The sequence below is a fragment of the Corapipo altera genome, unplaced genomic scaffold (assembly GCF_003945725.1).
Source record: "Corapipo altera isolate COAL_440 unplaced genomic scaffold, ASM394572v1 48b, whole genome shotgun sequence".
NCBI classification, from domain to species: Eukaryota; Metazoa; Chordata; class Aves; order Passeriformes; family Pipridae; genus Corapipo; species Corapipo altera.
In genome coordinates, this window is record NW_020884884.1 from 13,832,436 (window position 1) to 13,846,206 (window position 13,771).

Here is a 13,771-nt window from a genome sequence, read left to right on the forward strand (position 1 = left end):
GCATTACAAACACGCAATAAGAAAGAGGTATCTTGAGGACTGCAAAGCATTCGCCCTTTGAATACTGGTACTGAACCATTCACAAGCCTTGCTCTACTCTTTCCACGATGCCGTGATGCCACAGCACCTGTCGCTGCAGGAGTGTCCGGGACCTCGGCCCCTCCCGCCCCACTCCAGCACCCCTGGAGCATCCCCGTGAGGGACATGGTGGTGAGCTCACACATTTCCTCCGCGCTCGAAGAGAAGGGCTCCCATTCACCGCGAACTCCTCAGCGTGATGCGGGACCAGCTGCCCCTGGAGCCGCACGCGTGCCCGCCCGGGTGTCCCTCCCGCCCCGCGGGGGCTCCGCCCGGCAACGGCCGCGTCCGCAGCGACAGCGGCGGCGGGCGAGGGCGGCGGCCGGGTGGTTCCTGCCCCCCCCCGCCCCTCAGCAAGGGACGCAGCGGCAGCCGGAGCCCCCCGGGCCGAGGGGCCTTGAGGGACCCCGCGCGTTTCACGCCCGGGCGCGCCCGCGGCGCTGCGGGGGCCGGGAGCGTCCACCTGGCGTGACCGGACACTTCCACCCTCCTGCAGTTTGCAGGTCTGATTCTTAACGAAGCGGCCGGGCTAATGACTTTTTTTCCCTCTCGGGGTCTCTGGAGTGGAGCTTGGCCGGGAGGGGGTTAGCGCAAGGCCGTGCCGCCCGCACTTCGTGGAGCCGGGCTGGCGGGGGCCGCAGAGTTCAGCAGCAGCCAGGCGTTCTCCTTGCCCCTGGGGAAGGGACTCCTCTCCGAGTGGCCGGGGGCTGGCACGGCAGAGCCAGCTGCGCGCAGTGGCTGGGCTGCGGTGTGCGATGCTCAGGTCCAAAAGGGCTTTCGTGTTTCTGACATCCCTTTGGGGCAGAGGCCCTTTCCGGGTCATGCCGGCAGAGGTCCAGGACCATAGTGTTGGCCCTTCACACCACCTGGATTACAGTGGTGACATTAACCATATTCCCAAAAGGCCGGCTGGCCTCGTTCTGCCCAATCTTCCATTACAGACAAATTTCATTATATCTGAAACTAAATAGATTCCTCATTTGACACGCCTTTTTTTTTTTTTTTTTAACTCTCTTGAAGCCCAGTGCAGACACTGAGCCTCTTGATTAGCCTGTCTTAATGCACACTTAGCATCAGCCTTTGGAAGCGCAAGGGAGTGTGGCAAGTCCTCGGATGTGGCAGCAGGATCAGCAGCGTTAGCCAGCACTTGGGATTGCTTGCCTGGACTACAGGTAACAGCACAAAGGTCAGGACATGTGCAGAATAACTGGCATACTGCTGCAGTGGTGTAAGAGCTTCCTTGATTCGTGGATAGACAGAGATTCAATGTGAATGTGATCTTGGCTGGGGCATAACCAGAAAGAATTTCTCCCACACTTGCAAACTTTCCAGTAAATGCAGTGTTTACAATTGTTCCATATCTTGGATCTCCATAATGCTGGTAAGAAGCATCAGCCAAAGGTCACCAGTTTCCAAACAGCTTTTCTTTTTTGTTCTCTATGGGCTTTGGTGTGAATCAGAAGAACAAAAATTTTTATTTCCAGATAAAAACAGGCTCAACTGGAGAAGCTTTGTTAGGCACGTTAGTAGCAGCATAAGTTGGCTGTGTAGTAGAGACTTCTGTCAGCTTCCTCCTGGGAAGGGAAGTGTGATTTTTTTTATTTTTTTTTAAAGAATTTCAGCATTATTTACCTTTCAGTCTAACCTGGGTGTTAAATGACACAGTGGGAGTTTACTACATGACCCCATTCATTATATATCATTTAATAAAGCCTTTTTAGCATAGGTGACTGCTGTGCATGTAGAGTGTGTCCTAAGGAGCGTGCATTAATGCTGTTGACTTGGTTTATTGATAGTGAATTACAATGCTTCTCCATTTTTAAATACATGCTTAACAAAACCAGGTATGGAAACTGGCTTGGCACATCAGCTCTGGATGGGTGAGACTTCTGCAGCCAAGTCAGAGGGGATGTGGGCTGAACGAGGTCCTTCCCCTGGTGGTAAGCACACCTGGCAGGGTATGCTCACTGTGTTGGCATGGTGGGAATGGAATTGCGAGTGGTGACTCAGCATGAGACCTGGCACTGGGGTTGATTCGGAGGCCTTGAGGCCTTGCTCTTGTTGGCTTCATAGTGAGTGACAAGTGGGGATAGCAGAGTCAACTACTTGCTCTGGGGCTCAAGGGAAAGCTTCTTAGCAGCCCAGACACAGACACCTCAAGCTATCTGCCTCTCCTTTGTGGCCACCTGACATTGGGGCTGGCCCACAGCTGAGCACTGCACAATGAGTGACCTCTCACTGCAGGCATGTGTCACTCAGAGAGCTTCATCCAGTGCATGGAGGCAGCTGCACTGTTTCTAGAGATGGGTTTCAGCTCTGCCTGTGTCTCCTGCTTCCTCTCCAGCAGTCCCTACATGTGCCATGATTTACCTACCCTTCAAAAAGCAATCTGCCATTGGTAAACTGGCAGTTGGATCATTTGCTGGAACACGGACAGGAAATAATCCTAGGCCACCAATGCTGCACTGGCTCTCCCCAACAGCTGGCCTTTAATGATTCCTTCCAAAAGGTCAGGAAAGCCATGAGAAGCTCCAATTAGCTGTGACTGGCCTGGGGGACAGAGTGATACAGATGGTTTTTGAATAGGACAAAGGACTTATCAGGGAGAAAACATTTTTCCCAGTCACTTCTCTTCTATTAATGCCACCTCACTGCCTTCCAGCTGTGCTTTGCCCTTCTGCTGAAGTCCATCAAGCACCAAGACCTGGATTTCAGCGGGGTAAGTATGCTGTGGAGAACCAGGCCTCTTCTCTTCCCCCTGAAAGGTGGCCCACCATCAAAGCACCTTCTTTTGGGGGTGAGAAGCTTTGCAAGAAAACAACTCCCAGTCCATCCTCGCAGCTGCCTGTCGCTCATGCCTTCTTCCACATCCACCCTTCTTCAGACCAGGCTCCCTTTTTCTACAGCCTTTGTCTTTGCCATCTGTACACCAGTGCCTCCCAGGAAATATAGCTTCATCCTCCTGCTTTCTTGTTGAACCCAGAACTCGAGTGGAAGATTCTTTCCTGGTGTCTTCTCTGCCTCTTTCAGACTGGTAGTGCTGGTAAGAGAACCATTAAGACTTCCAGGCAATAACCATACATGTGGGATTCTGATGGCATAAAGCACTGGCCCTGAGGTTGGGATAGGAAACAGCAAATGGAAAACTTTGGTCTGGGAGAGCTCTGCAGAGCTAATAGGATTGGGCATACTTCCTCCTGTTCCAGGCTGAGTTTTTTAGTTCATATTTGCTTAGGTTCAGTGCAGTCTGAACAGGTCTCACCCATCTCATCTGTTAATGGATGTTTGGAAGGAGTTCAGCTGGACAGTAATTGAGAAATGCAGGAAAAAAACCCACTTATAATGTATTCATCTGTAAAGCATCTCTCTTTAAAGAGTCATAAGAACAGGCATACTGGAACAAATCGGGGGATAGCTGGTCCAACAACCCATCTCTGACAGTGACTAGAAGCAGACACTTGGAGAAGAGTAGAAAAACAATGCAAGTATATGTTCTTCTTTCCTCCAGCAGCCTCCCCACCTCCAGCTGTGTTCAGCTCACACTGAGCCACATGATTTCTGTGCATTTAATCATTCTCAAGGGGTTTTTCTTCCATGGACTTGTCCTGGAACCTGCACAGTCTCTTAGCGTCCACAACATCCCATGGCAAGGAATTCCCCAGTTCAACTGCAGCCATGTAAAGAACCATAATTTCCCTTTGCTTTAAACCCAGCTCCTGTCAGCTTTGCCTGTTCCTTTTATTGGAAAAGACAGTAAACAATCAATTCCCGTCCATCCTCTTCAGCAGCACTCTGAATTAACACCACATTATTATCTGCTTATTGCATGTAGCGCCTAGAGACCTCTTTGCACAGGGCAGGATATAAAGATAAGGCTGAGTAATAGTTGTTTGGCTGCAGTGCTTCCAGTCCAAAGCAGAGGAGGCAGGCAAAGGGCAGGGGCCACGTGCATTACGGGAGAGCAGTGTGAGCAGACCATTCTTATCACTGGCCTCTTTCTGAAGTTGCCTCTTTCTTTTGCAGGCAGTCCAGCTGGAAAATGTGGTGCTGAGTCTTAAGCACTTCTCCTGAGGGCAAAGTGGGTCCTGAGCAGGATGCAGCAGCCAGCGACTGGTGATAGGAGCACAGCCATTCCCTCACCAGGTCCATCTCAGGCCAGCTTTGATGCTGGCTCGTACTATGCACGCCGCTGCATCACTGAGGACCCCAACTGGTCCCTTGTCACTGTCCCTCACCTCACTGAGCTCTGCCTCCAGCACATTGTTCGCAATTTTGAAAGTAAGTGGGAGTGCATTTACCCTGGGGCACAGGGAGAGAGAGCATCAGTCCCAGGGAGCAGAGGGCCAACAAAGCAGGCAGATGCATCTGAAAGGCAGAGTGTGGTACCCAGCCCTGCCAAAGGGACAGATGGAGAGAAATATCCCTTTGGGCAGCCAGTTAAACAAACTGTTTAGTTGCTAAGTATGTACCTGTACACTCCAGGGATGACTGTAGTCCTCTGGGCTGCTGTCCAGGATGTGACTCTGCCCTGACCTTGTTCAATCATATCTCCTTCCATCCATGCTCTTCTGGACTCACCTCGACCATGGCTGGGGCTGTAGAGTTGCTGTTTCCTCCTCTTGATTAATATACGTGTTATGCTAGCGCTTGAGGATGGAGCCCTGTTATACTGAGTGCTGTACAAGGAGATGGAGAATTGCCCCCTGCCTGGAGGAGCTGCCATCTCAGAATACGTGCTGTACTCACAGACTCAGCCCTCCTCCACAGCTTCCAGTGGTGATGTGACAAGGTATATCCTTGGGCAGAAAATGTGCTTTTGAAGCAGGTGGACTGAGGAAACAGCAAAACAGAAAAAGCATGTTTCATCTGAGAACTGACTGGGAGGGGGGAAAGAAGGGCCTACCTGTCTTCTTGGCTGACTCAGTGAAGTGGCAGCAAAGACTAAAGATAGCTCTAAGGCTATCTCAACATTGGGACTGTAAGACAGTACAGAGGAGCTCAGTGCTGCCTTATGCCAGGAGCTGATGGTACTTGAGGGTCTGAGCTGGGACACCCTTGCAGTCCTACCAGCCAGTAGGATTTGATGCCAAATGAATTGGGCCTACACCGTGTGGGCATAAAAGCAGTGTGCTTGGTGTCATGGGGACGCTCATGCCATTACTTGAGCTGTGCAACTGCACCTTGCCCACTGCTGTGGCCTGAGTGAACCCAAGTGAAACTATCCCAGTCCTGCCCATATTGTGTCCCACCTCTGCTTGTGTTGTGGGACTTAGCAGAGAAGGTCACTGCAGTGTCAGCTGTAGGACGCTGGAAAATAGACTCCGGGAAGAGTAAAACTCTGGGTGTCCTTATGAAGGAAATGCCACAGCAACAGAGGAAATATAAAGCTAACCCCACTCAAAATCTGGTTTCCCATGTGCAGATAGGTCTCTCCACTGGTGATTTCTGTTACTCAACACGACTCCACATGTCACCAAACAGTCACAATGTGGGTACACATGAGTTTTCTCTGGCATTTCCTACCACAAAGAACTTTCACCAGACAAAAGCCAGCTCAGGCCTAGGGTGAGAACTGGGAAAGAGACTGAGGGGAGAGAGTTCCTGGAAAAAAACAAACTTTTATTTAAACAATGTGGACCTAAAAGCTAGGAGTGTGTCTCAGTGCAAAGGAAGAGGAATCAGTTTGGGGTAAGACAGAGACTTGACTTAAGATAAATAGGCACAAGGACCTGCATGTAGAGCACACACAAGACAGTCGTTCTCAAATACTGTCCTTCAATATGCTTAGAAACCAAAAGGGAGAAAGTTCAGCAAATGGCAAGCCAAGCTCTCCCATCGCTGTAAGGCTGAATTAGCTCTCTTGGGAGCAGAATTCCTGCTCTGAATATAAACTCCATTCAAACTAAATTTAAATGGGGAGCTAAGTTTCTGATGCAGTACTCAAATATTATGAGAGTAAACCCAACTACACTGATATTTATTGTAAAAGTTAGAAATCCTACACAGAAATGTAGGAGGTGAATCCTTCATATTTTCTACTAGCTTAGCTATGTGCACCAGCCTCTGGCAACTGAGAAGAGAGGCAGTATCAGTAGAAGGGAGGGCCTGGGCACACAGCTGCGGGGCTGGGCAGAACTGTAGAGCTACCCCTGGTTCTTACAGCCCAGACCAACCTCTCTTTCTTTTTATTCCTTCCAGAGAACCCTATTTTGAACTATCTTCTGCCTGAACACCAAAGGAAGGTACTGGACAGGCTCTCCACTGGCCTTCCACTCGCTGTGACTGCCAACCTAGTAAGCGATGAGGAGTACTGGAAGAGGTGCTGTACTGAGCGGTGGCAACTGTGTGATGTCTCCAACTATGGAGACAGCTGGAAACGGATGTTCTTTGAACGTCACCTGGAGAACATCCTGAAATGTTTCATCCCTAACACCACAGACCCCAACCAGGTCCTAGAGCTCATCCCGCTCTGCAAAGGCTATGTGCGGAAACTGGAGATCGATCAGTTCCTGCCACCAGTGAAGGTGGATCAAAAAGAGGAGAGGGATGACCTCTCTGATACAGGGAGTGACGTTGAATCTGGTGAGGTCTCCGTGCAACATTACGACCTGAAAGATCTCATTACTGCTCTCCCTCACCTTGAAGAGCTTCATCTCACTTATGGTGTGAAGGACTGTGGCATGAACTTTGAGTGGAACCTCTTTAACTTCACCAACCAGGACTGCTGCAATTTGGCTGCTGCCGTGAAGATGTGCCACAACCTGAAAGTAATGTACCCCAAACTGAACCTTCCCCTTCCTCAGATAGATCTTCAAATCACCTGGGGATAGAAGTGCAGGGACCAGTTTTCGCTTGCTGGCAGCACCCTTCCTTTTGCAAGTTACAGAGTCTGGCAGAGTGCAGTGATGTAACTTGCTGGCCTAGTGCTTAGTATCTCTTTCTGCAATGTCCTTGTTAGAACGGGTTGTCAGAGGATCAGTGAGAAAAATACTTGCTCCCACAAAACATGTTGCCTGTAGCATAAGGGACAGCAGAACTCCTGTTTCAACTCCTCACACAGTTCTGGGAGGGAAGGAGAAGTCCAGAGAGAGTTTTTCGTAAGGAGTTTTAGTAGTTATGCTGAGTAAATACATGTCAACCTGCCCCAGAGGAGCAAAGACACCCAAGAAGAGCATGGGGAAATACTCGCACTTCTCTTAGAATGATGAAGGGTTTTCCTCCTGGGCATTAGGAGCATCTTCAGTTTTGGTAACTGCAGTGGAGATAGCCCCTCCAAAACATCAGTAGGCATTGCTATCTATAGCAGAGACAGGGCAAGCTGGCTGAACACTCTCTCCATAGATCAGCATGCTTTGGGAAATATTTGTCTACTTGGCTTCCAAAAGAGAAATGACCTCTCTTGTGGCTGTTAAGGTGCCTTGGCAGCACAGGACATTGCACTGTGGTTACCACTGGTGTGCATGTTCATTCAGACAATGTTGGACTGTGATCTGAGGTGGGCTCTGCTGTCACTTGCTGCAGACGTTTGGACAGCTTTATCTTGCTTTAATTTAGCCCCCAGTTAAAAACCTTGTGCAGTCAGAGGAGAGGAACAGGAATTTCCAGAAGACAAACCATGTTTCCCTAGAATAGGCATGGGATACCAGTGGCATGCCCTGCCTGCTGGAAGTATCTGCCCACTATGAAAGAACTACTCAAACCTACTGGCTAAAGGTATTGAAAGTGAAGGGAGATGAAACCTGTCTGAAGGACCATAGGCTTAACTCCCTTGAGATCTTGTACAAAGCTCAGTCCAAAGCAGTGGCTGTTTTAGTGACCTTGTTTTTTATCCCCACAGGTTTTCAAGCTGACACGAAGCAATGTGGATGATGAAAAAACCAAGCTGCTGGCCCGTAACTTGCTGGATCACCCCTGCTTGGTGGAGCTGAATTTGTCCCATAATCTCATCAGGGACAAGGGGGCACAAGCTCTTGGCAAGCTGATCAGTCGCAGCAGATTAGAAATCCTTGATCTGTGTAACAACCAGATCCATCACCTGGGGGCTCAGGCTCTTGCTCAAGCCCTGGCTGAGAAGTCCACTCTGACCTCACTGAATCTGCGCCTCAACTGCGTGGAGGACAAGGGCGGGGAGGCGATTGGCCATGCCCTGTTGACCAACACCACCCTGAAGTCCATCCATCTGGGAAGTAATAACCTGTCAGAGCCAACTGCTACACTGTTCTCCCAGGTCCTGGCTCAGAACACCACCCTGAGGAGCATCAACTTTTCATGCAACCACCTGGGGCTGGTAAGAAAACCCACTTCTCCCTGCAGTCTGTGAGCCTGTGTGGTTGATTTGAAAAGCAGATGCTGAGCCCGCCCTCCCTCAAAGCCACAGAGGCAAATGAATCCCTCATTTTGGAATCTCTCTGTGATAACAATCAGTTGCGAGCAGGAAAGAGACTCTAGCAGAGGGCAGGAAGAAGAAGGACACCTTCTGTGCATGCACACATATTTATCTCACTTGTTACATCTAGCTCCATTCACAGGGCTGAATCTGGCTTTGAGGCTTTGGGCTTTTGGGCAGGGAGGGATTCCCACTCCCAGGAAACTGAACACCAGGGAGTATGTCTGGGAAAAATCACAGCCACTTTGCACATGTGAGAATAGTTAATAATGATAGGTGACGTGAGATGAGGGCCTCTTGCATATCTTCTGTGTTTTGGATCTGCTGTGCCATCTGTCACTCAACAGCACACAGATAGTCTCACCCTTCCCAGAATTTCTCCCATCCATCACATGCTCAGAGGAGACTGTTAGAAAATTGGCTCAGTTGCTGAGCTTCTTTAACTCACTCTGCAGCCCTGGAGCAGTGCTCTGGGTCAGAAGTGTCACATCTGGGTGCTTATAAGTGGCTCCTAAAACACAGGCTTACATTTTCTAGACAGAAGAGCATCCACAGATCTTACGACATCCCAAAGAGCTGCAGTATGCAACATGCCCACAAACCAGACCGCTTCTCCACTGCTGATTTAAAAGAGCTTTAGAAATCCGAAACTAGGCAGCCAAAAGCAATCATGCTGGCTTTTAAACTTTCTGCACTGCCTCAATTATTCTCTCCGTCAAATAAAAAGACAGCAATACCAGCTGTCCCTGCTGGCAGGAATATTGGCATCAATGTGTTTGACAACGGTTTTAAAAGGATTTGATGGCAGAAAACCTTTTGTGAGTTCTGAGTTTTATGGTCCCGGATGTGGAAAACCATTTGAGTTTAATGATACAAGTGGGCAAAGATTGGAAAGGATAGAAGGATTTTTGTTTAGTAAATAATAATCTCTATGCTTAGCATCTTCCTTCTGTTGAGCTCTCCTGTTACCCATTTGTGAAGCCTCAGAGCAGCCCAAAACTCAGCTGGTGATATTACCTTTGGGGAAATTGGGGGGTTTGCTACAGATGCACTAAATTCTGACCTCTGTACCTCATTAAAAAAGAGACTTCTTCCCAGTCCTTTTTGCTCTGCCCTTTTTGGCAAAAGGGCTAAGAGAGAGGGTGGTGGGATGAGAGGACCATCTGGATGGAGGAGATGGGGCAGGAGGTGTATTTGGTACCTGAAAGAGAATAGCTAAGATGGTAAAAAGTTCAGTTTGTCACATGCCTAAATACAGTGCTTTGGGTAACAAAGGGAAATGCCCCAGAATGAGTTGCCTCCCTAAGGCTATCTACATCACATTTTCTGTCGAAAGCAGGCTGGACTTCAGTTGTGTGAGATGTTCCCCTTGGAAAAGCCAACCCAGTCTGGGAAATGGCATCCAGGCAGGAAACTGCCAGTACTGGGGCTCACACCACTGATGAGAGGAGGAGCAGAATGAGGAGCAGTACACTAATTTGTCAGCAGACACTACCATTTGTCCCCAGCCAGCAGTGAGCTGGGGACTGGGGGACAGGGGGGAGCAGACTCCTCTCAGGTTATCACTGCCAGACAGACGTGTTATTAACCAGTCTGAGCTTGAGAACTCCTGACATGGTACCCAGAGGGAGTCATTAGCATGTGTCATATCACTGAGAGCTGCATAAGGTTACACTCCTTCCCTGCACTTCTCCTGTGAGCAACATTTCAGGCTTGGGTGAAGGCCTTCATCCCTTGTGGCACTATCTCACGGACTTTCCACTGCCAACAGCAGAAGTTGCCCTGGGGAGGAGAGAAAAGGAGCAATACACCTCCCTTTTGGATCTCCTCCCTTAACCACTCCTTCTCATCCTTTTGCAGGATGGTGGGAAGCAGCTGCTTGCAGGGCTGGCAGACAACAAGACTTTGACTGAGCTTGACCTCCGCCGGGCAGAGGTGGACCAGGAGGCTGAGTACTTCATTCACCAAATTGTGTGGGCCAATAGGGAAGCAGTGAGGCTGCAGCACCCCATTGCCAAGCCCCCCTGAATAAAATGCTCCAGCACAACAAGCTTGGGAAGTACAGTGTTGGAGATACTTTTCTTCAGAGTCTTGGTTTTATTTGTATTTCTGAGAAACACTTATCTTGTGGCTGTCATCATAGCCTTTCCCAGACCCCCATCATCCAACCTGTGGCTTAATAGGAGACAGACGTTAGACCTGAAGGGACTGTAGTGGCACCACAGTGGCACCACAGAGCAATCTGCCTCTTGAGCCCCTCTCTCATTGCACACCAGACTATATTCCACCTCTTGTGGTGCTTCTAAAGTGCCCCAGCAGTAAGCTGAGTTCAGGTAACTGTTCCACCTGTAAAGCAGCTAAGGTGAAGCCTCTGCCATCTAAATAGTTTAGTCCAGAGCTAACTTTCAGGGCAGGCAGCTTTTTTAAGGATTTTGCTGAGGAGGATGTGAGATGCATAGGGGATTGAGGGAATGTTGTTTCTAGTTCCTTGGCAGCTTTTTCTGGATACTGCTCTACTCAAGAATTTATTTGTATTTATAGCAAAATCTGTCTGGAGTCTGATATGGATGGTGAAAAGCACTAAGAAATAAATTCAATAAATCATAGGTCTCGCCACTGTGGTTTCCTGCTTTAGGTTGCTATGCCTTTGATCAGTGCTAGCCTGCTTTGCAAACAGGTGAATTCTTTATAACCAGATGCTTACCTTGCCTAGTAGTGATCTTCTGTGCAAATCTGTACAAAAAAAATTCTGTATTTTGCAAAACTTTAAGCTAGAGGGGTCCCTGCAGGACTGCTAGCCCACATAGTCCACAGTGTTGAAAATGGAGGAGTTTCTTTGGGGTTGAAGCAAAATGGAGCAGCTTCCTTTTGCTCAACAAGCTGTGGCCACCTGAGGAAAGGACAGGGCACATACTTGACTGCCTTGGTCCTTTGACCACCCTGCTCAGGAGATGTCATCAGGGAATTCAGCAAGTGGGCTGACTTCCATCCCCTCTTGCCCTCTGAGCAATGGTAAGGGGGCTTCACATTCCTCTAAACCTGCCCAGCGCCAGTACTCACAGACCCACCGCTGGCAACCACCTCAGTGAATCATCTGAAACTTTTATTACACCGATTTGGTTTACAATCTTTGTACTTTGATATTTCCAACAAAAAAGGCAACATTGTGATATACTGTTTGTACATATATAGAGAGACAGACAGAGCTAGATCATATTGACAGAGTTGAATAGTAAAAACTGTTTCCCAGTGTTCACAAAAGAATTTATCCACCACGTACCCGCTTCTGCCTTGCCCTGCCTGATGGATACAGACACCTGTGGTGCCGCCAGCCCCCGGCCGACGGGACCTTTACCTGCACCGTGTCACACCCGTACAGATCAGAAGGATGGAGTGTGAGGCTGTCCCCGGTGGCACTGGCCACACAAGGGGCGCTGACAAGGCTCAGCCCCAAGCCCTCACAAGTTTGCGTAGCTCCCTTCCCAACTATTGATGGAAGCTTCAGGGGCTATATCCACAAGAATTCCTAACCAGAACCAGCAGCTGTGAAACCTCCCTATCTGGGCATCTCCCACTACTTGTTTCCCATCCTCGAGACCGAGGTATTGAATATACTTATTTATTTTTATTTGCATTTACAAAATATTTCCACTGGATAACCAAACCTCAATGAGATGAGAACTCATGTTCAGAAACAGCAGAAAAGACCCAGATCAGCATCAGGCTGATGAAGCAACAGCTCCAGCAGTGAGGGTGTTGGCTTAATGGGACTGGCCTGGTCCTGGGCAAGCTTGCCTCTAGCTCTAAGGACAGGGCTGCAGCTGGTCAGCCAGTTGTGCAATGAAAGCTCATGCTGGGAGGGCAGCGATGAGATCCTGCAGACATGCTAGCAGGCACACGAGGAGGAATTGACTGCCAGAGCCAGTGAGGACAAAGGAAGGAAAGAAAAGGCTTGGGAAAACATGTCATCACCAGAAAAACTGCTGACTTGGTTTCCAGGATATTCACTGCTCCTTTTCCTGCAAACAGTCCTGAGACTGTTAACACCACCTAAGTACCCCTCAAACCCACTCCTGGGCTGCCACAGGCAGGAATGCCTGGACAGTTAGCTGTTGCCTGGAGAACCCTTTGCCCTCCCTCCCATCAATCTCTTGGCCAAAGAGCAAAGTCCACACCAAGCTGCCTGCACCACTTGCCCACACGCAAGACTAACAATCAACTATCTGCCAGTCTGCAAGGGCTGTAACTATGTCAAACAACACACATGTTGGCTAAAAATTAAAGGTCTGCCAGCAACAGCAGACTGTATGAATGTAAACATTTCCACTGTAGCTGGGTCACTTGTCAGCTCCAGGTCCACTTACAGTACGGTGGGACTGCCTTCCAGAGTGGTAACTATCTGATCACTCTGTGCTGGGAAAGGAATGTGCCAGCACAGGGCCAGGACAGACCCCTTAGCTCTCCTTTGAGATCTATCCCCAAGGAGTACTGTCAGGCTTTGAGGAGGGGGGTCATCTGTGGGCCTCTGTCTGAAGGAGGGAATGACCTCCAGCACCACCACCACCCACCAATGCTGCATGAGTGGCACTCAGCAGCAGAGGAACCCCAGCAAAGCTGGGAACATCCCCCCGCCCATGGATCTGTGCTGGAGAGATGAGGGTGGCCGGAAAGTAAAAGAGGGGGAATGACACAAGGGCTTGCACTTGGGCTATGCTAGCAGGTGCCCCATCAGGGCGGAGCAGGGGTGCCCAGCTCACTCCCTCATGGAGCAGATGGTGAGCCCGGCTTCCACTGCTCTGAGCAGAGTGCATGCGGCAGCAGGAGACGGTGGCCAGCTTCCCAAGCCTGGCGGCTTTTGCTCACAGCGACCCAGGCATTGATTTGCAAGGTGTCACACTGGCATATGTTGCAAACAGGATGGCAGGCTGATTTTGAGCACTGACTGGGGGAGGAGAAGCAGATTGCCAGGGCGATGGGCAGAGGCTGTGCACTGAAATGGTTGCTGTTCAGCCTCTCTTTGCTCCCATGGAGCTGGATTTGTCCACACTGAGCTTCTGTCCCTGCCTGCTTGGGTACCTGCTGGCCCTCTGCACAGTTAAGACGAAGTGCTGGTGGCTGGGGTTCAACAGCAGGGGGGAAAATGAGTGTCCTGTGCATTGCCTCTGGGACAGCACAGTGAAGCCATCTCTGGATGGGGGGAGAACTTGGGCTGGGGCAGGCTCAGAGAATTTCCAGGTTGCCTCTTATAGAGGCAAACTACGAAACGGAACTGGGGAGGAAACAGCATGCTTGTAAAACATGGCACCA

At 49.7% G+C, this 13,771-nt stretch overlaps 1 protein-coding gene across 8 annotated transcripts; it reads left to right on the forward strand.

Annotated features, from left to right (window-relative positions):
* Positions 1–411: 411 nt before the first annotated feature.
* On the forward strand, positions 412–11,080 carry TCTE1 (t-complex-associated-testis-expressed 1). 8 transcript variants are annotated; one of them, XM_027641354.1, is made up of 9 exons: positions 412–581; positions 1,099–1,250; positions 1,923–2,018; positions 2,741–2,797; positions 2,985–3,121; positions 4,102–4,356; positions 6,277–6,845; positions 7,916–8,365; positions 10,325–11,080. In XM_027641354.1, exons 6-9 carry the CDS (start codon positions 4,173–4,175, stop codon positions 10,490–10,492), a joined length of 1,371 nt encoding a protein of 456 aa, XP_027497155.1. In that variant the 5' UTR covers positions 412–581; positions 1,099–1,250; positions 1,923–2,018; positions 2,741–2,797; positions 2,985–3,121; positions 4,102–4,172; the 3' UTR covers positions 10,493–11,080. The 8 variants fall into 8 exon arrangements, with proteins under 8 accessions (XP_027497155.1, XP_027497157.1, XP_027497154.1 ...); XM_027641356.1 differs by having other exon boundaries at positions 3,022–3,121; XM_027641353.1 differs by lacking the exon at positions 2,985–3,121.
* The last annotated feature ends 2,691 nt before the right edge of the window (positions 11,081–13,771 follow it).

Coding starts and splice junctions, on each gene's coding strand:
- TCTE1 (XM_027641360.1), top strand. CDS start 4,173: ATGCAGCAGCCAGCGACTGGTGATAGGAGCACAGCCATTCCCTCACCA. Junction 6,846..7,915: donor AGATGTGCCACAACCTGAAA/GTAATGTACCCC, acceptor TTATCCCCACAG/GTTTTCAAGCTGACACGAAG. Junction 8,366..10,324: donor CATGCAACCACCTGGGGCTG/GTAAGAAAACCC, acceptor ATCCTTTTGCAG/GATGGTGGGAAGCAGCTGCT.